Raw genomic sequence first — 22,845 nt, forward strand, 5'->3', positions numbered from 1 at the left:
CCTTCCTCTCTGTCTCTCTCTTCCCCTCCCGCAGCCAAGGCTCCATTGGAGCAAAGATGGCCCGGGAGCTGGGGATGGCTCCTTGGCCTCTGCCCCAGGTGCTAGAGTGGCTCTGGTTGCGGCAGAGCGACGCCCCGGAGGGGCAGAGCATCGCCCCTGGTGGGCAGAGCGTCGCCCCTGGTGGGCGTGCCGGGTGGATCCCGGTCAGGCGCATGCGGGAGTCTGTCTGACTGTCTCTCCCCGTTTCCAGCTTCAGAAAAATACAAAAAAAAAACACACAAAAAAACAAAAACCAAAAACAAAAATACAATAACATGGATGGACCTTGATAACATTATACGGAGTGAAATAAGTAAATCAGAAAAAACTAAGAACTATATGAATCCATACATAGATGGGACATAAAAATGAGACTCAGAGACATGGACAAGAATGTGATAGTAACAGGGGTGGGTGGGGTGGTTTGAGGGGATGGGGTGAGGAAGGAGAGAGGGTGTGGGGGAGGGGGAGGGGCACAAAGAAAACCAGATAGAAGGTGACAGTAGACAATTTGACTTTGGGTGAGGAGTATACAGCATAATCAAATGTCAAAATAATCTGTAGATGTTTTCTCTCAACATCTGTACCCTGATTTATCAATGTCACTGCATTAAATTTAATAAAAAAAAAACTACAATGAGATACCACCTCACACCTGTTAGATTGGCTATTATCAATAAGACAGGTAATAAATGTTGGAGAGGCTGTGGAGAAAAAGGAACCATCATGCACTGCTGGTATAAATATAAACTGGAAGAAAGTATGGTGGTTCCTCAAAAACTAAGACTAGAAGTACCATATGACCCAGCAATCCCTCTACTGGGTACCTACCCAAAAAAACGACACGGCCAAGACATGGAAACAACTAAAGTGTCCCTTGATAGAGGATTGGATAAAGAAGATGTAGTACATATATACAATGCAGTGCTACTCAGTCATAAGAAATGATGACATATTGCAATTTATGACAACATGAATGGACCTTGAGAACATTATACTAAGTGAAATAACTAAATCAGAAAAAGCTAAAAACTATATGATTTCACACACAGGTGGGATATAAAACTGAGACTCATGAACATAGATAAAAGTGAAGTGGTTACCAGGGGGAGGGGGATATTTGGGAGGAGGGTGGTGGGAAGGGAGTAAAGAGAAATAAATAAAAGGTGACGGAAATAATTTAACTTTGGGTGATGGGTACACAACATAATCAACAGTTCAAATATTATAGAAATGTTTACCTGAAACCTATGTACTCTAATTGAAAACTGTCATTCCATTAAATTGAATTTTCTACATAAAATTTTTTAAAAAACATATGGAATATATATACTGAACATTTACTATGTTGAGAATTCTATTTCGAGAATATAATGATAAGACAGAATTCATGGCCTCAAGGAGCTTGTGTTTTAGAGGGGTTATATATAAAATGGATAAAATAGTATATTTAAGAAACATGTAGTAGAACATATGTACAATAACATATAAATATAGCAGAAGGCATGTAATTTTCAATAGAAAATATTAAATTGACAGCAAGGGAGCTAGCTATATTTGTAATTAGTAGGGGAAATGCCTATATATTTTGAGAAATATCTACATATAATAAAGAAAATATATAATATATATACTATGATAGAAATATAAATATAAATATAATTAGAGTTGATAAACATAGTAGATAAACTATATTGCTCACAAAAATTAGGGGATATTTCAAGAAGAATATGAAGCGATAAAAAAGAAGCATTTCATTTTCTTTTATTAAACAAGAACATCAAAAAAGCAACCAACACATCAAAGAAAGTTGTTTAATTATGCAAATGAGATGCAAAATCAACTTTTATTTCATTGGTGAAAATGCACTATACAAAAGGCTGAAAGTACTAGAGTATCTGCATATTCCCTGATCCTCTAATTATGTATGGGCAGATGAAAGTTTAAATAGCTGGAATTCCCAGAAAACTTAAATAGTTAGAAACCCAAAGGAAAAAAAGCACTTTTATACATCAACTGACTTCTACTTTTGGCTGGCATTTTACACGTGGTTTACCTGTAGTGTGGAGGGGGGAGCTGCTGGATGACATCATGGATTTTTAGCAGCCTTTCTTCATCCGTTGCTGCTGAAACAGCATCCTGTAACAATGAAACAATCATAATGTGAAATAAACTAGTGGACTTTGTCAGTAAAAATGAAAGTTCTTCACTTACAATTTAGTTTTCACTCTGAGATATATCACTTTATCTATTCTTTGATGCTGAATGATGAGGAACACCATCTAGTATCAAGGAAGTAAATTTTTTTTTCACACTCTGTGGACATTGAAATCTATTAAAAGAATTTTTTTTTAAAAACTTTATGTAACTCATATTCAGTGTGGTAAGAGTAATGGCTCAAAGTCAGAAACTAAAAGGATGAAAATGAAAACAGCAAAAACAATGAACTCGCTAGCAATGACTGGTTTTTGTTTGTTTCCTTTAGAGAAAAGCCATTCTAGTCACAGAACTATGTCTTATGTGACAGATCAATTTTTATACATTTTGAACAAAACCACAAAACTCCAAACAGAACTTGATTTAAAAGTGACTTGAATACCCATCACCCAACATAATCAACAGTTCAAATGCCATAAAAGTTTGCCTGAAACCTATGCACTCTTATTGATCAATGTCACTGTGTTAAATTTAATTTTCTAAATAAAACTTATGAAAATAAAAGAAAAAGAAAGTGATTTGTACTCACTGAAAACTTCTCATATAGCTGGTAGGTAAGCAGAGGGTTTGGAAGCTCTCGAAAATAGAGCTTACAGAGGGAGCCCACAGAATGGATGTCTTGAACATACGGTTCTTTTGTCAAGTCGGGGACATGTTCAGAGTCAAATTCATGGCTAACAAAGACAGCAGAGTGAAAAAATTACTGAAGTAAAGGAAAAGCAAGAATATGATGTTAAAACAGAAAGCAATATCCAAAGTGTTAACTTCAGCCTCAGTGAATTAATGTGTTTTTCAAATGATTATATTTGGACTCTGGCAGTAGTAATTGGATGTGTGTTCATAAGACTTTTCTATGTGAAAAATAAGGGCATACTTTAAAATTAAAATGGCCATCCAATCTTTGAAATGCACATGAATGAGCAGCTCTTAATACATATACCTGAAAACAGGACTCAATTTCTAATGGTGTGAATATCTGATATTTTGGCAATTATGGAAACTAGAACTGAGTGGCAGCTGGTCCAAAAACAACTAGGCACACAAATCCCTTAATATGAAAGCCAGAAACAGTATAAACCAATTCTCAGATAATACCAAACGTTAACAGATGATAAAATCTGTGTCATTAAAGTGAATGAAATAAAAGTTGTGCTCAGAATGCTAGGACAGATTAAGCCCACTCTCTAGAAGGCTAATTAATATTAATCTATAGGCATGAGACCCTTTATTAAGCCAGAGGATGAGTGTATGTGGAAAGTCTTAGTAAACGTGAGACTGGCTACAAATGAAAGTAAAAACAATTGTCTTCAGTACAAGAATCAATTATAGCCTGACCAGGCGGTGGCGCAGGGTATAAATAGAGCATTGGACTGGGACAATCACAGACATGACCCCATGGTAGCTGATTGAGTCCAAAGGTCGCTGGCTTGAAGCCCAAGGTCACTGGCTTGATCAAGGGGTCACTTGCTCTGCTGTAGACCCCAGGTCAAGGCACATATGAGAAAGCAATCTATGAACTAAGGTGCCACAACGAAGAACTGATGCTTCTCATCTCTCCTTTCCTGTCTGTCTGTCTGTCCTGTCTGTTCCTCTCTGACTCTGTCAAAAAAATAAAATAAATAATCAATTATGTATTTTCCAACATGTATTTCTGAAAATGGACATGAGCTCTGTGGTCAATTAGAATACTAAAACCCCAATGGAGTAAATGGCAATTTCCATGCACTCTAATGAAAAATTAAAGGAAAACTAGAATCTAAGAGATTAAGCAAAAATAAAATTTCTATTGCTGGTGTAAAGGCGAGCACTATTTCTGTCTGGGAAGATGAGAGGATGTGAAATACGTAATACATGCACACTTGAGCAGATACAACAGAACTAGTGTTAAAGGTGATTAGAAAAAGTTTCCCTCATCAATTTTAATCCAAACTGAAGAATAATTCTGTTATAATGTAAATTTCATCTGTCATGGTGGTCACGGGTTCAAACTCAATTTGCTAAACTCTTCACATATTGTAAAGAGACAAAATACAAGTACTGAAGCGGTTAAGGGGACATGGTTTTCTGATACCTCTTTAGGAAAATATATACAGAAACCATGATTATTACTTCCTACTTTTCCTAAACTACCGTATTGAAAATTGTGGTTATGAATGAAAGAGACTTGATGTTGAAATAATTTCATTTTAATGAATTACAATAGGGACGGAAAGGAAAACGCCACGTAAGGTCTTACCGCAGCCTCTGGATGTTGGAGGCCACGCCGGAGAGACGGTATATCCCATCCACAATGCCGTATCTCTCGATGAATGCGGTACAGCTTTGAAGGACCTGGGGGACTAGAGAGAATTTTTAAAGATGTGGATTAAATTGGGAGTATTCAACTGAAACGGAGTCACCCCCAAAATGAGAATACCTTAGTTCTCAGAAGCAAAATAAAATTTGCAAATTAAAGTTGTAGAGGGTGAAGTTAATCTACTACAAAAAAAATGATGAGAGCATGTTTACTTAATTTCACATTTCAACCAGATAACTGCTTCTGAATAATCAAACGGACTCTATCTTGTTATATATAGGTAAATTGGATAGTCTCGCTAAGATCTTCTCTGGTAGACTTATTTAAGTCACGTTATAACACTAAGGTGAACTGATTATTCCTACCACCACACCAGATTAAAAAAAAAATACAACTGTTCAGCTGAACTGCATATATAGTAAATAGATATAAAAAGTTAAATGCTTATGCCAACAAGATAACTGCCTAAAAGTGCTGTAATTTTTCACTTTTAAAAATGTTATTTTTTTCAGTTAGTGCTAATTCTAATTTTATCCAATAAACAAAACACCAACACAATGCAAAGGTCAAAGCAATTTCAAGTAGATTAAAACCTTAGTTTCCTGACTATTCGTACATTATAATTACTGACCTTCTGACTTCATATAATCAGCTCATTACAAAGGGCACTTGAACAATAAGTTGAAAGAAGGGTACGCTCTGTGGTTACTTCACTGAATATTTAACACAGATGGGCAACTATTCCAGGCCTACAGGCTCGAAAATATTCAAACTATATAATAAAAAATTCTTTATAATCATTCAAAAATATATAATAGCTGAAATTTGAACTTTGTTTTGCAATACAGACTGATAAATTTTTAGTATGTGTTCAACTGATGGTATTAGTTAAAGTCCCTGAAAAGAAGTGTCTGGACGAACATTATTTGGTTTGCAAAGAACCACTACTACACTAGAAATGAAACAGAGTGGTGAATAAAATGATACTTTAATAAGATAATTTTAGCTAATGTATTTCATTTATATTAGATAGTAAGTCCTCACTTACTGCTGTGAAGAGGTTCTGCAAATTTTCAGTGAAATGATGTATAATGAAACCAATTGTACCATAGGCTGATTAGTACAAACAAGAGTTAGGTTCCTAATACAATATACAGAAAATGTATTATAGAACTGTACACCTAAAACCTATATAATTTTATTAACCAATGTCACCCCAATAAATTCAATTAAAATTTTTTTTAAGTGTTAGGTTCCTACAGTGGCATCTGACAAAATTATAACAAAAAAAGTGATGTTATCCCAGGACTTGATGTATATCAGTTCTTTATTATCATTACTGACTTTTCCTTGGTTTTTCTGCCTTTTGTTGTCCTTCCTATATTCTATCTTTTAAATTATTAGACCCTATAACTTACATTTAACTTAAACACCTGGCCCTAGCCAGGTGGCCGAGTGAATAGAGCGTCATCCTGGCATGCAGAGGTTGCAGGTTCAATCCCCAGTCAGGGCTCATACAAGAAATAACCAATGAATGTCCAACTAAATGGAACAACTATGGAACAACTAAGTGGAACGAGTTGATGCTTTTTTTTCTCTCTCTGCCCCTCTTCATTCCTCTCCCTCTCTCAATCAATGAAAAAATTAAAAAATAATAACTAAAAAATAATAATAAAACTTACCTTAGCTTTGTATAATTTTTAAAGCAGTTATATTACTGACCATGTAAATGTAACAGACTAACTGCTTTATTTATAAAGGATACTCACACTAATTCTCATAGAAATCCTATGCAAAAAATTCTAGCATTATCTCTAGTTACAGAGAGGAAATTGAGTCTTCTTTAATACAGATTAAACAGTCAAGTTTCAAAAAAAAAAAAATTCAAATTTCATTCTCAAGGTAGTGGCTTCCAGGTCAGGAGTACTTTGGAGTAGTGTGACTTACTAGAAGGTGCATCAGGATTTTTGGTTAGGAAAATATGATTACCTAAAGGAATAATTTCAGGTTATTTGGGCCTTGTTTTTTCCCACTGTGCTCTGATAATAAAGTTTCTGTTTGTTTGTTTGTTTGCTTGTTTAATTAGTAAAAAAGAATAGTTTAAAAAACTCAAACACAAATAGGTTCAGGCTACAGAGTTTCCTCACCTTGAGGTTTCAAATATATTTTATACTAAATATAATTTTACTTAGTTTTCTAAAAAGTTCTCAATTTTTTAAAGCAATCTCATGTAAGGAAATTCAGTTTCAAATATGTGCAACATATAAAATAAGTCCCATTAAAAAAAAATCAATGACATCTGAAAACTCTGTTCCACTAGAACAGATTTCATTGTAGTTAAGGAAAGCATGAACACAGCAGTTATTAAACCTGTTTTGTATTCTTTTTAAATCTTGGCATCCATTCTCTCCTATCAAACTTACTAAGAATGGAAATACACCAGAAACTTTTAAGTACAAGTAAAACTTGTTGAATTGATGTGTGAAAGCTAATGAGCATAGCAAACAAACTGGAAAACACTCCCTCCTATTAATGGAGCAAGACTGAACAAAAAGAAATGCAAAAGAAATATAAAAGAAAGGATATACAAAAAGAAAAAGAAACAAAAGACATTTTACTACATAATTAAGGATGCCCAATCTGATCTATCCAACAAAAAGGTACCATGTGGGGGAGATTTTTTTTTTCTAAATCTGTTCTGTAAAAATTGTGATACAACCTTCACTCAATTCAGTTATAAGCATTGTGGATTTGGTGGCTGAAACTGCACAATCATCCTGAGCAAATTCTGGCTCCAGGCATCACAAAGGAATATGTAAAATGCCTTGTCAGTCTCCTACACAAATTCTTTGACACTCTGTACACAAGAAACAGGTCAGGGTTGTCTCTTGCTCCAACAGGGAAGTACTCAAAAGCTTAGAAAGTGCTACCAGGATAATCTCTATAAAGTTCATTAGTGACTAGAAATACAATTCAGAGAATGAGTCACATAGCAAAACATTATACTGATATGGGCCTCCTTCTTAGAAAAATCTGATGCAAAATCTATTTTATATATTTATATGTTAAAGTCCCAACTAAAACAGAACAATCATGAAGAAAAACAATTATACACAGTAGTTATCTATCCATTCTTATAAAACGTCCCTCTTCACAATTATGTATGCATAATGCCAATACATCATTCTTTCTCCTCAGGATTATTCTAATTATTTTCACATGAACTTCAAAATATTATATGTAATATATATTCAATTCTGCTTGTTTTAATTTAGGCCTTGAAATAGTCTATATATATATATATATATATATATATATATACTATTATATATATATACATACATACACACACATACATGGTATTGTCTATAGTTATAGACTACCTATACTATATAGAGTCTCAAATTCATAAAAAACTTAATTCCTCAGATATTTATTAAATCAAAGACAAATAATAAATCAATAATACTAAAAACCAGTTTCTTTTGTAATGAAATTTTTAGTTGATAAATTTTAAAGCTTTCCCTTTTTGTGTTAATTTAGCCTTCATTTGAATATTCAGATGTAGCCTTCATATGAATATTTATTTTCCATTCCCAATCAAAGAGAAAATTATTTTAATATGCCAACTAGAATATATCTGACTTCAGTCTTCAAGATTTATCAAATTATAATAACACTGTAATGTCACAAATTAACTTTTTTCTTTATTTTTTTCTAATGCCTTTGCATAGATTTTTCTGCTCTGGATCAGCCTTTAGCTGAAAGTTATCTTCAAGAGTATTGTTCATTTCTAATATTCTTCTAGTATTTTTTTTCTTTTTAATTAAAAAAGTAGAAAGGTCCTAGTTGGGTGGCTTAGTGGTTAAAACATCAGCCTGGAGAGACAGAAGTCGTGGGTTCAACCCCTGATCTGGGCATGTACAAGAAGCAGTCAATGAGTGCACAACTAAATGGAACAACTAAGTGAAATGAGTTGATGCTTCTCTCTCTCTCCCCATCCCAATCAATTTTTTTAAATTTTTTAAAAGTAGGAAAACTAAGGAAAAAAATCAATCTCTACATATAATAGCTACCATACTTATATTTATTTTACATATAACCTAAGTATCCATTCTTTTCATTTTAAAGTGTCCATACTTTTTTTTTTTTTTTTTTGCATTTTTCTGAAGTTAGAAATGGGGATGCAGTCAGATTCCCACATGTGCCCAACTGGGATCCACCTGGCATGCCCACAAGGGGGCAATTCTCTGCCCATCTAGGGCATTGCCCCCTTGTGGTGGAGCCATTCTAGTGCCTAAGGCGGAGGCCATGGAGCCGTCCTCAGTGCCCGGGCCAACTTTGCTCCAATGGAGCCTTGGCAGTGGGAGGGGAAGAGAGAGATAGAGAGAAAGAAGAGGGGGAAGGGTGGAGAAGCAGATGGGCTCTTCTCCTGTGTGCCCTGACTGGAAATCAAACCCGGGACTTCCACACTCCGGACTTACACTCTACGCTGAGCCAACTGGCCAGGGCCAAGTGTCCATACTTTTATATTTTAAAGTTTTTATACTGTATTCAAATGTACAGTTTTAACAGCTTAATAATTTATATCATAAACAATTACCCTAAGAGTTAGTATTTGTTTTTTTTTGTTCTCATACATAATGCTATAATGAACCTTTTGTTTCTACTGAAATATAACCTTAGAATGAATTCCTAAGGGGAATTGCTAGATGAAAAGAACACTATAAAGTCTCTTGCTAGGAGTACCAAAATATACCATACAAAATATCAACAATTCACAGAACTACCTGAAACCAACAATTTATGTCTATTGATAAAATTGCTATTTTTTTTTATTGGATTGGATATTATGACAATTAAGAAAGAGAAAACTCATTTAAAATGACATCAGGCTCTGGCCAGGTAGCTCAGTCAGTTAGAACATCATCCCGAGACACCAGGCCGCAGGTTCATCCCTAGCAGGGGCACATCCAGGAAGTGGCCAGTGAGTGCACCACTAAGTGGAACAACAAATAACTTTTCCTCTTTCTCTCTAAAATCAATTAATAAAAAATAAAATAAAATGAAGTCAGGAGGCTAGAAGAAAGAACTCGTAGGCATCTGTCACTTAACGCACACTACTGAATCCAATAGGAAGAATCATACCTTGCATCTCTAACAGAAAGTGATTTTCTTTTTTTATCACAGGAAGTGACACCATTACCTCAGCAGAAGGAAGACCCCTTCTAGCCCAGTACAAGCTCAGCCAGTGGGAGACTCCCATAACTCAGCCAATGAAAAGTCACTATAATTTGTAGTTTCAATTTCCTCCAATGAACAATGGGTTTACAACAGCCACTCCAAAATCCAGGGGGGAAAAAGCATCTTTCTCCTTTGTTTTTTGGGGCTTGAGCATGGTTTCAAATTCCAATTCTTTGTTTTTTCTGAATAAACACATTTTGCTGGAGAAATATTTATCTATTTGATTATGGTCAATATTATCATAATTTAGAAAAGCAGTTTATTAGACTAATAATGTTTATCAATATAAAATGGTATTGCAAAATTGCTTACAGATACATTTCCATGATTACAAATGAGTATAAACACTTTTCTGTATTTTGTTTAATATTTAACTCCTTGTGAAAATTATGTTTTTATCTTTTCTTCATTCTTCTACTTAGGGGCCTAATTTTTTCACAAATCTGAATGATATTTTTATATATTATATTAGAAGCATTTTCCCTGTCTATGGTACCTTTCCTTTACATTTGTTATTTTCATTATATGGAAATATATATTTGAGACCATTTTTTCCTTTATATTTCTTTTATGTGAGAAAGTTATTACAGTATTCCTTTTTGATCTCAAAACAAAATATTAGTATTTTGATGAGTTTAAAATAATTAATTCATTAATACATTTAGAATTTTCAGCGTGATAAAGTGAGACTTTTTTTTTAAATTCCTGTTTCATTATCACAAAACATATTTAACAAGTAATCCTTCCTCCTCACAATCTGGTTTTAAAACCATACTTTATAATGGTGGAGTCTTATCTACAATAAGGAATACTTCTGAACATTCTAAGCAGTTTTATTTATATCCCATTCTCCATAATAACAACATTCTAGTTTTGAATAATGTTTCAATAATTAGCCAAGCTGTACTTCTCCTATCCTACAATGATCTTTGATATTCTCATTGCTTATTTTTCCATGTGTCTTTTTTTTTGTAACTGCAGTAAGTTAACATTAGTTTGGGAATAACACTTTTTATATTCTTCTCTCATTAAATATGGGATAGTTTGCATTAAATTCCTATTATAAGTACACTGGTATTCTTTAACCAATGAATAAGGCCTTAATTTGAACCTGATATTTATTGGTATTGACACTAGTTTTCATCAGTGGTCTTAAAAAGCACAATGGGAAGTTTCCCATCAGGATTCAGAATTTTAAAATTCATCTTTTTTTTTTTTTTTTTTTTTTTTTTACAAATTATCAACATTATACAAAGGTACTTCAGATATTTCTTTAATATTTTAGCATCTCTATAAAAACAAGTAGAGGAAAGTGCTATTTTTTAAAAAATCAAAGGAAAACCCCATTTTTCCTTTCTTCCTATCCATTCATTCTCTTCCATCCATTCATCCAACCACTGAATACTTGAGTCAGAATTTGACTTACAGAGAAAGGAATTAAAACTTCTAGCCATAAGAGCTGGAAGATCAGTCAGTCCTTGGTATTTTAAATTCTCAAAATTATGACTATATTTTTTCAAAAAGAAATGAAATGTTTTAGAATAAAATGTGAAAATAGAAAGTTGACTGAGAAAGCTACCTGGGCAGATATAAAAATAATGCAAACTAACAGTGCTCTTGTGCCCTTTTCATGAAAGTCTTACTCTTCCTAAACAGATCAGAAGTATCTCTGACGCCAACATACATCTGTAGACCTCTCTTTATCCTCAGCTATCCCCAGGACTACGATAAGTACCTGAGAATGTTCAAGAAGTGCTGTTGAACTTAAACGGAACAGATAGCACTTCCCTCATCTACTGCACACTTGGTTATAGAAAATCAATACAGAGGTTAGAAACTGAAACGACAAGATTATAAACTTCACTGTTACCTTCAAACCCAGAATTCAGAAGGTGCTCCCCCAGGTCACAACCAAACACCCTCTCTTTCAAGATGCCCCGCTGCTTCAGCTTCTGCTTTGTTGGACGAGACTTCATGAAGGTGCGTAAGAAGGTGATGAGCTTGCCGTGCTTTTTAGACACTAAAAAACAGTAATACAGAGAAAATCCCTTAGTGGTAGCAAGAGGTTACACTTTTGCTTAGTGTGAAAAGAAATGGAGATCTCAACAGGCGGACTGCAAAATAACCTAGTAAAAGTACACTTCATATTCTGTAGAAAATTTCCACAGAAGTTTGAAAAGCAGGTATTTATAAATAACGTCACAATTTTGCACTGTCTTCTCACTAGTCTGTGATCTTACTTGATGGGATTGTGAGGAAATTTAAGCATTGTAATCTGTGACTTCTAAATCAAGCTTGGTAAACCAGCCATTTTCCAATGCATACTTATGGATGCTACAGGATTATGACTGGTGCCCTTAACATATTACTTTGCAGACCTTCATAGTAAGTGAGATTTAAAATGGTGTAGATGTGTTTTTCCCTTCTAGTCAATTTCTAAAATATTTTATTTGAAAGTTACACATTTTCATGGCATTTATAATCTGGAAAGTAAAACAAACAGAAAGTCAACTCCCTTTTTTTCATTTTATAAAAGGACAGTCCCATTACAGTACAGAACACACTTGTCAAACTAATTGCCGTATAAATACAAAGTACACACACATAAAAAACCATTAGGTCTTCCATTACTAAAAAATCCTTTGTATATCAAGGCAAGAGATAAGTAAATTAATACACAGTAAACTATTTCCACTGATTGAAATATTAGAAAGACAACAGTGAAAGAACTGAATGCAAACAAATCTCTAAGTGCAGCTTACAGGGTAAATTACTCTAACATTCAACAAACAACACATATCATCAGCTCAGAGATTAGTTCTGGATAGAAGGCTACGCTGCACGGCCTCAATCCTCTTACTCAGTCTGCAGATGATTCCTGGGAGTCTTACTGAATCCTACTATAGATTCTTGAGTGAACTCAAATATTAAATCCCTCGAACTGATGAAGAACTCCTATAGAAATTCTGTCACCGAGAGTAATTTCTACCACTAAATGGGTTACTCTGGACCAGATCAGACATTTGCCACTCACTTCTTTTCATTTTATGTGAAACACTAGTTACAGACATAAGCATCTTTTCTATGCACTGTACAGAGGTAATTAACTCTAACTGGTTTGTCCATAATTGAGAAGTTTCCTGACAAATGATATTGAAGTGCCAAAACCAGGCAAGTCCTGGGCAAACTGGGACAAGGTAGTAATCAGCCTATACACAGATTAAATGGGAAATTTATTTTTTCTATATAAATTATTAAAATTTTATAATTTTGATGTCTCTGACATGCTGTGAAACTTTTGGAAAATGACAACCTCTCTGGTGTCTGAGATTCCTTGTTATAAAATTAAGTGATATGCTCACTTATTTTCTAGTAAGGCACAGACAGCACACTTGGGTAATTACAGAAGTATGTCTCTTATATCATATTACTATATTAGAAGTTACTGGACCAGTATGACTTTTACTCTCCCATAGTTGCTAACATGTTGTATGCTATGAGTCTATGTGGAACAGTGGCCATCAAACCATTTCTGTACACTCTCATTTTCTAAATAAACTTAAAAATGGTTTTGATAAGATTTACAAAATAATACAAATGAATTTGGCTTGTAATCATTTTACATTATAGTTATATGTATTTATGTATCTTAATATATTAACATAGAAATATATTTGGAAGAATTTTCATTTATACTATATTTCTACCTGGAAACAGGGCATGCCATCATTTTTCTAAACCTTTTATATTTCTCAGTAAAGTTTTATTTTCTTTATGAACATATACATTCTACATGTCTTGCTAGGGATATTACTAAGTATTTTATGTTTTTTTGCTGCACTGATAGAATGATACTTTTCGTCATCTGCTAATTACTGTTATGCTAGAAAATAATTTATGTATAGCTCAAAGCTAATCATTTACGAAACTCTCAGCAATTTTAGAAGGATATTAGTTGATCCTTTTGGATTTCATGGGTATATAACTATGTCAAAGTAGATATGATAATTCTACCCTTTTTCTGATAAGAAATTTCTGATTTTTAAAAATTTTTTACACTTTATTTATTCATTTTTAGAAAGAGAGAGAGAGAGAGAGAGACAGAGAAGGGGGAGAAGCAGGAAGCATAAACTCCCATATGTGCCTTAACATCAGGCAAGCCTGATTTCTTTTTCTAGTCGTAATAATTTATCAAAATTTCCAAGATACATGTTAGCGACAGGCATTCATATTTAGTTGCCAAATTTGATGAAAATTTCTGCTGAATTTGACATTGCATAAGATATATATGAGAAAACATTCTTTTAGTCTCAGATTTCCAAGAATGTTGCAAAGGAATGAGAATGTTAACTGTTATTCATTCAGCAACAAATAGGTAAATGCCCACTATTCCTTGGAAACTGTTCGAACTCTTGAGATTACAGCAGGGAACAGAGAGACAACTCCTTTGCTGTCACAGAGCTTACTGAGGGGAGAAAGACAATGAACAATTAAATAATATTAATATGGTCAACATTTATTTTACATGTACTAAATACTAAGCAACTGTACAAGTGTTTATTCATATTAATCATTCATTTCTCATAGACCCATAATAAGGAAAATATTATCCCCATATTTTGATGAAGAAACTCAGGCACGAAGTACTAACTAACATGTCCAAGGTCACAAAACCAGGACTCAAAATCAGGTGGTCCAGCTCAAAACCCAAGCTCGAAGCCACTATATCATATTGCCCAATTTAAGACAACACAGTCACATCAGACTGCTTTTAAATGCTAGTAAGGAAATAGAGACAGTGAAGTAATAGTGACGAGTGGAAAGAAACAGCATTGAATAGGATGGTCAGGAAGATCCGAGGAAGTCACATCTGAACTGGAACATGTGAATTAGTGAGCCAAAGAACAGTAGTATGAAATGAGGTTGGAGAGGTACGCAAAGCCAGCGTATCCCAGACCTGATGGGAGTCATGCGAACAGGAGTGAGTTGAACAAACTCCCACCAGGCAGCTTTTGGACATCAACAAAATTCAAACATCACACAGAGTGACTATAACTTATGGTGAAACATCAAATAACTAAAATAATGTAAGTCCATAGTAACACTTCCCAGAAGAAAGGAAGGAAGGAAGAGAGCGACAATTTTCAGTACAAACAGAGGTAGACTATTTAAATAACTGCATGAGTACATTGCCATAGTGAACAGGATCCTCACTAGTAGAGAAAGAAATATTTTTATTTCTTTCACATCAATTAGCAGTATCATACCTGGAATTATTGATTGAAATGAGTTATATATTGACCAGGAAATTTACACATTCACAATTCAATAATAACTATGCAGATATAGATTTATAATTATGCTCCTCCAATCAAACACTCATACACAATAAAATCACACTGGCCAGAGGGCAGCCTGTGAAGAACTAGACCTCCCAGGACACCAGGGAGCTCTGACTCTGCCTCCAGCATGCTAAGTTTTGCTCAAGAGCAAGGACACTTGGCCATCCCTTCTTGTTAGGGGAAAGACTTTATGTTTATTTTTCCTAAAATGTCAGGCTCAACTAAGTGCTCCAAAAACGCACAAAATAAGGAGCAGTGGAAAGTGTCATTAGCACTCTGAGCCCACATTTTGTACTTGAAGGTTCTGGAAAATGGTGGATTATGTGTGAAACCTGGCTTTTACTCTGTGTGGCCAACTTGCTTCTGTTACCTTTCCAAAAAACATCACTGAATACACTGGGTACTTTAAATCTAAACGTGAATTCCTGGCCAGGTATCTCAGGTGGTTAGAACGTTGTCCCGACATGCCAAAGTTGCAGGTTCAATCCCTGGTCAGAGCACATACAAGAGTCAACCAGTGAATGTGTAAATGGGTGAAACAAATCGATGTTTCTCTCCCCCACCCCATTCCGCTCTCTCTCTAATATCAATCAATAATTTTTTAAAAAATTTATTTTAAACTTGTAGTCAGAGTGTGGTGGATATATTCTCTCCCTAACAATCTATGTTCCAATATGAGACACTGTAATAACTAACATTCATAATGGTGACTAGATAATCTTAAATGGTTACTAAGTCCTCAAAGAAAAATTAAGCGCATTGCACACAGTTTGTCTTGCTGTTATTTTGTATAAATGAAATTCTAACCCACTGTGGTAGAGATCATGTAGGCAAAAGCTCTGGCATCCACAATTAAATAATCATTTATCTGTCAAGATAGATAAATTATACTGCACTGGAAATTTAAACAAATATAAATTAATTTAAGTATAAGCTAACATAACTATTCAATTTAGTTATACTCAAATATATTTCCAAATATAAATCTCCTCATATTGTCTTCATTTTATATTTTCTTTTCATTTCTTAGACAATAAAATGGCAAAAATGAGCTTATTTTAGACACTAACACTGTCTCCAACCCATTACTTTATAGCAAACAAGTGAACTAGTGAGTAAAATTATCTTTTGAGGAATAGAAATCTGAAATAATATCACTATCATAAGACTTCCACTGAAGGAGGCAGAACGGGGCTTGGTTTAGACAGTACAGTGCTTATAAAGCCATTTCAACTGAGAACCACTGCATGCGGTGGGAAGGGTGTAAAGGATAAAGTCCACTAAAATGCTGGATTAGGGAAATGAAAATAATAGCAAAGACATTTCCACAGATACAATACATCAAAAATAAAACAGAAAACAATACCATTTTATATTCAAAGCAAATCATGGCATTTTATATTCAATTTCCCCATTCTAGTGTTAAAATGCAACATGTGCCTCAATGTTAAATTCTTCTATGTTATTTAGACATGACAGTTTATATCTGCAATCTTTTTTCAACCCTGAGACAAACCCAGCCAAACCAGTCCTTCCAGTAGTTAAAAGCTTTAGCAATACGACCAACTTAACAGCTCCAAGGCAAATCTTTATTACACCAATAACCAGTTTACAAGGTACAATAAAGACACACAGGTCAGTAAGCCACAGTGATCTCTGACACAGGGGAGTGGGGCACTGGCTGGTTTTAATTACAAAATATAATATTTCCCTAGCAAAACCAAAGAATTATTTTCTCCTAAAATTTCATCTAAACTAGGGTTCTCTAAAGTGGGTCTCACAAATCTAGACTGGTTTGAGAAAAGTCTGGGTTTGAATTAATTTCTCATGAAATTAAAGGAAGATGATTTGTACCAGATAAAGGTCTTAGCATTCAGCTTATTTCATTAGCTGCATCATGTTCTAGGATCTGTAATAAATTCAGGGAGTCAAAACAGACAAAATGGGAGGGTAGGGATGGGACTCATAATACTTGAAAAGAGCGTCTGATTAAACCTAGGATATAATGAAGAATGTGTGTAATGTGTAGCGTGTCCAATGGATTTTCACAGTTGTACACAAATCCTTCTTTTGTTCCAAGTTTTCAAACACTTGTGGAAATTTAACAGAGAGCACAAAAGTACAGGCAAATGGACTACATGATATTCAGGATCTCTTATAACTTCCCAAATTCTAAGTCTCTGTTGCAGACTTTGAAATATTTTGAGCATCATGGCAGAGTGAGAGGACCCTGATATATCTATCTCCTCTTCAATTTACTGCTAGTAGGACACTTTTAACACAACAAAGGTTCCTCTGCTCAGTGAGGAGATTCCCGAAAGATGCACACAGCAGTATCTCTGAAGGTGGGTGTGTTGGCACCCATAGAAAAGGTACAATGCTAAGAGACAGAACCCACAACACTGACTCCTCAGACACCTCAGCTGAACCCACAGCCCCAGCCAACATGGTCATATTGAAGGAGTCAGGGTACAGCCCTATAAACAGCGAGCAGCCTGGCATGGGTAAGAGGCATCAGCAGCCTAAGCGTCCATGAATCTGGCTTTCTCCACCAATTATGGTGGTGCTCAGACTATGAGAGAGTCTGGAAGCAGCAGTGAAGTGCCAGCAGCCGTAGAAAATCAGGTAGCAGCAGGTAGAGATCACTTTGCAAACTCGGCAGCCCTCGCAACTGCCACATCCCCACAGTGGCAGTGTCCCAAGACTCAGGTGACCCAGGCACAGCAGGGCACCCAGTTACTCAGGCCACGATGCCCATGACTACAGCAATGATTCCTATACCCCCCCCCCCACACACACACACACACACTTCCCCAAGTTGCAGACAGAGGAAGGGCACAGAGATCCCGGAGGTACAGGCAGGGCTTGGTAAGAGAAACCAAAAACTTGCACTATAGCACCAGCTACTGAAAAAACAAAAGACCTCTAATTATCAACCTGCTGAATTGTTAATACCAATAAGAAAGGTGTTTACTACTTAAAATGAGCTGGCAGAGGAATAGCACATCAAACACCATGAACAACCAAAGTAACACAGTATCAAAAAAATGTATCAACTCTCCAGAAACTAAACTCAGTTAAGGTAGATTGTGATTTAAAATGACAAAGAATTTAAATTTCAGTATGAAGAAACTCAATGAAATACAATAAAACACAGGAAGTTTAATCAGCTCAGGAAGAAAACTAATTAGCAGAAAGAGTACTTTATCAAAGAGATTGAAACTCTGAAAAAGAACCAAACAAAATCCTGGAGCTGGGCTCTGGCTAGTTGGTTCAGCGGTAGAATGTTGGCCTGGTATGTGGAAGGGCCAGGTTCGATTCCCGGTCAAGGCACACAGGAGAGGAGCCCTCTGCTTCTCAACACCTCCCCCTCTCGCTTCTCTCTCTCTCTCTTCTCCTCCTGCAGCCATGGCTCAGTTGGAATGAGTCAGCCTCAGGCACTGAGGATGGCTCCATGGCTCTGCCTCAGGTGCTGAGAAGAGCTCAGTTGCTGAGCAATGGAGCAATATCCCAGACAGGCAGAGCATCTCCCCCTAGTGGGCTTGCTGGGTAGATCCCAGTTGGGGCGCATGTGGGAGTCCTGTCCTCTGCCTTCCTGACTCTCACAGCTCACTTAATTTTAAAAAAGAAAAAATCCTAGAACTGAAAGACTCAATAATGAGATGAAGAATTCCAGAGTATTGGAATAGAACAGATTCAATGGTAGAGAGAATTAGTAAGCTTGAAGATAAAACCCTAGAAATGATTCAAATGAAAGAGGATTATAATACATTCAAAATATTAAGAGAGGGGCCCTGGCCACTTGGCTCAGTATTAGAGCTTTGGCCCAGCATGTGGATGTCCTGGGTTCGATTCCCAGTCAGAGCACATAGGAAAAGTGCCCATCTGCTTCACCACCCCTCTCCCTCCACCTCTTACTTCTCTCTCTCTCCTGGCTCAACTTGAGCGAGTTGACTCCAGGCGCTGAGGATGGCTCCATGGCCTCCACCTCAGGCACTAAGAAGAGCTCAGTTGCTGAGCAATGGAACAATGTCCCAGATGGGCAAAGCATCATCCCCTAGTGGGCTTGCCAGGTGGATCATGGTTGGGGCACATGCGGGAGTCTCTCTGCTTCCTCTCCTCTCACTGAATTTAAAAAAATTTATTAAGAGAGAAAAATAGCCTGACCAGGCGGTGGCGCAGTGGACAAAGCATCGGACTGGCATGCGGAGGACACAGGTTAGAGACCCCAAGGTTGCCAGCTTGAGCGCGGGCTCATCTGTTTTGAACAAAGCTCACCAGCTTGGACCCAAGGTCTCTGGCTTGAGCAAGGGGTTACTCAGTCTGCTGTAGCCCCATGGTCAAGGCACATATGAGAAAGCAATCAATGAACTAAGGTGTTGCAACGAAAATCTGATGATTGATGCTTTTCATTTCTCTCCATTCCTGTCTGTCCCTATCTATCCCTCTCTCTGACTCTGTGTCTCTATAAGAGAGAGAGAGAGAGAGAGAGAGAGAGAGAGAGAGAGAGAGAGAAATAACCAATTATTCTTTGGATATTAAGGGGAAATAAAAACTTTCCCAAACAAAAGCTGAAGAAATTTACCAATACAAGACCTACATTACAAGAAAGTTGAAAGGAGCTCTTCTACCTGAAACAAAGACAGAAGTAAACAAAACTTTGAGTAAGGTGACAAACAGAAACAGAAGAATGGCAACTCTGTTTCAGTATAGGGTGTTCAACACTTAATTATAATATGAAGGCTAAAAGAAAAGCAAAAATAACAGCTACTTCAATTTAGTAATGAACACAACACAAAAAGGGATAATTTGTGACAACAAAAATGTAAAAGGGAAGAAGGAAAAAGACAGAACTTAAATAGGCAAATAAAGATAAAATGTTAGCTTGACCATGCAGTGGCGCAGTGGATCAAGAGTCGGACTGGGGCACAGAGGACCCAGGTTTGAAACCCCAAGGTCACCATCTTGAGCACGGGCTTACCAGTTCACTGACTTGAGCATGGGATCATAGACATGACCCCATGCTTGTTGGTTTGAGCCCAAAGGTCGCTGGCTTGAGCCCAAGGTTGCTGGTATGAGCAAAGGGTCCCTTGCTCTGCTGGAGCCTCCAGTCAAGGCACATATGAGAAAGCAATCAATGAACAACTAAGGTGTTGCAATGAAGAATTGATGCTTCTCATCTCTCCCTTCCTGCCTGTCTGTCCCTCTCTCTGTCTCTCTGTTTCTCTCTGTCTCTGTCACAAAAAAAGAGATAAGATGTTATCAGAAGAAAATGGACCATGAGACCTTTTTTTTTAAGTGAAAGGCAGGGAGGCAGAGAGATAGACTCTCACATGTACCCAGACTGGGATCCACCTGGCAAGCCCCCTTCTGGGCGATGCTCTGCCCATCTGGAGCTGTTGCTATGTTGCTCACTAACCGACCTATTTAGCACCTGAGGAGAGGCCATAGAGCCATCCTCAGTACCGAGGGCCAACTTGCTCAAACCAATTGAGCCATGGCTGCAGGAGAGAAAGAGAGAAAAGGGGGAGGAGGAGGGGTGGAGAAACAGATGGTCATTTCTCCTGTGTACCCCTACCAGAAATTGAACCTGGGATATCCACATGCCAGGCTGATGGTCTACCACTAACCAAACTGGCCAGGGCCAAGAACCATGAGACATTTTAAACAAACTTTATGATAACCACAAAACAAAAATCCAAACTGAGGGGGGGGGGGGAGGATACAAAGAAATATTTTAACTAAATAGAAAAAGATTTGAATTTTTATATAAGATTCTATAAACTTTTATTTAAGGCATAATATATTTATAACAATAAATATGGAAAAAATTTTCTTTGAGCAATGTCAAATTGATTTTTTTCTTTGTCAAATATACAAACTAATGGTAAAAACTCTGCTCTTCAAAAGGATATCTAAAAACTGAATTAAAAAAAAAAGCCCTGGCCAGTCGGTTCAGTGGTTGAGCATCAGCCCAGTGTGTGGAAGTCTCAGGTTTGATTCCTGTTCAGGGCACATAGGAGAAGCGCACATCTGATTCTCACCCTTCTCTCTCTCTTTTCTATCTCTTGTCCCCCCCCCAGCAATCAAGACTCCATTGGAGCAAAGTTGGCCCAGGCGCTGAAGATGGCTCAATGGCCTCCGCCTCAGGCACTGAGGATGGCGCCTGGTCACAGGGGAGCAAAGCCCCAGATGGGCAGAGCATCACCCCCTGGTGGGCATGCCAGGTGGATCCCGGTCGAGAGCATGTGGGAGTCTGTCTGCCTACCTTTCCGCTTCTCACTTCAGAAAAATAAAAAAATAAAAAAATAACTGCTCAAACAAAAAGCCTATTGTATTATGATTAGTTTTAACCTGATTACTACTGAAAAGGCTACTGGTCCATAGATCACTAGCTTTGTATGAATACAAGTCTTTAGAGACTGTTTTCAAGACAAATTAATTAAAAAACACAACCAGAAATAGTCTTGGGGTCATAATTACCCTGGGTAATCAAGAGCTAAAAGACTAATAGAGGCCCTGGCTGGTTGGCTCAGTGGTAGAGTGTCGGCCTGGCGTGTAGGAGTCCCAGGTTCGATTCCCGGCCAGGGCACACAGGAGAAGCGCCCATCTGCTTCTCCATCCCTCCCCCTCTCCTTCCTCTCTGTCTCTCTCTAACCCTTCCCGCAGCCGAGGCTCCATTGGAGCAAAGATGGCCCGGGTGCTGAGGATGGCTCTGTGGCCTCTGCCTCAGGTGCTAGAATGGCTCTGGATGCAACAGAGCGACGCCCCAGAGGGGCAGAGCATGGCCCCCTGGTGGGCATGCCGGGTGGATCCCCGTCGGGCGCATGCGGGAGTCTGTCTGACTGCCTCCCCGTTTCCAGCTTCGGAAAAATGCAAAAAAAAAAAAAAAGACTAATAGAAGTATTACAGCCCAAAGTAAATATACTTTATAAAATTACTCAAGAGTATTGGCCTGATGTGTGGAAGTCCCAGGTTCGATTCCTGGTCAGGGCACACAGGAGAAACGCCCATCTGCTTCTCCACCCCTCCCCCTTCCCTGTCTTTCTGTCTCTCTCTTCTCCTCCCGCAGCCAAGGCTCCACTGGAGCAAAGTTGGCCTGGGCACTGAGGATGGCTCCATGGCCTTCACCTCAGGTGCTAGTATGGCTCCAGTTGCAATGGAGCAATGCCCCAGATGGGCAGAGCATCACCCCCTGGTGGGTATGCCAGGTGGATCCTGGTCGGGCACATGCAGGAGTCTGTCTGACTACCTCCCTGCTTCTAACAAAATAAATAAATAAATAAAAATAAAATTATTCAATACTTCAAGTATACTGAAAAGTTCAAGGGAATAAATATGGCGAATATTCATGTACCCATTTAGTTTTTTCACATATTAACATTTACCCAAACTACTTCATTTGTTTCCCATTTTTTAAAATTAAAAAAAAAAAAAAGGATTGTGTATTTTCCTTAATCCTCTTCTCCTGTGGAGAGAACCTGATTCTGAATTTAGTATTCATTATTTCCAATCATGCTTTTATACTTTAACTACATGAGTATAGAGCCACAAATAATATATACTACCATTCTGCATGTTTTTAAAATTCAGAGAAATGAAATATTATATCAAACCTCTTCAGAAGTACAGTATATATCCATTCTCCTATGACTGTCATTTAGAAAGTCTCCAAGTTTTTATTATTACAATCAATAAGGAAATGGA

The 22,845-nt window shown here is 36.9% G+C and overlaps 1 protein-coding gene across 2 annotated transcripts in view; it reads right to left on the minus strand.

The window, feature by feature from the left end:
• Positions 1 to 22,845, minus strand: part of ARHGAP32 (Rho GTPase activating protein 32) — a 249,891-nt gene that overhangs the window by 25,997 nt on the left and 201,049 nt on the right. For both annotated transcript variants that reach the window (XM_066365224.1, XM_066365222.1), the window contains 4 exons: positions 11,667 to 11,816; positions 4,493 to 4,595; positions 2,786 to 2,930; positions 2,096 to 2,178 (listed from right to left, as the gene is read on the minus strand). In XM_066365224.1, the coding sequence (XP_066221321.1) occupies positions 2,096 to 2,178; positions 2,786 to 2,930; positions 4,493 to 4,595; positions 11,667 to 11,816 (481 nt within the window). The remainder of the gene's footprint in view (positions 1 to 2,095; positions 2,179 to 2,785; positions 2,931 to 4,492; positions 4,596 to 11,666; positions 11,817 to 22,845) is intronic.

The sequence above is a fragment of the Saccopteryx leptura genome, chromosome 2, assembly GCF_036850995.1.
Source record: "Saccopteryx leptura isolate mSacLep1 chromosome 2, mSacLep1_pri_phased_curated, whole genome shotgun sequence".
NCBI classification, from domain to species: domain Eukaryota; kingdom Metazoa; phylum Chordata; class Mammalia; order Chiroptera; family Emballonuridae; genus Saccopteryx; species Saccopteryx leptura.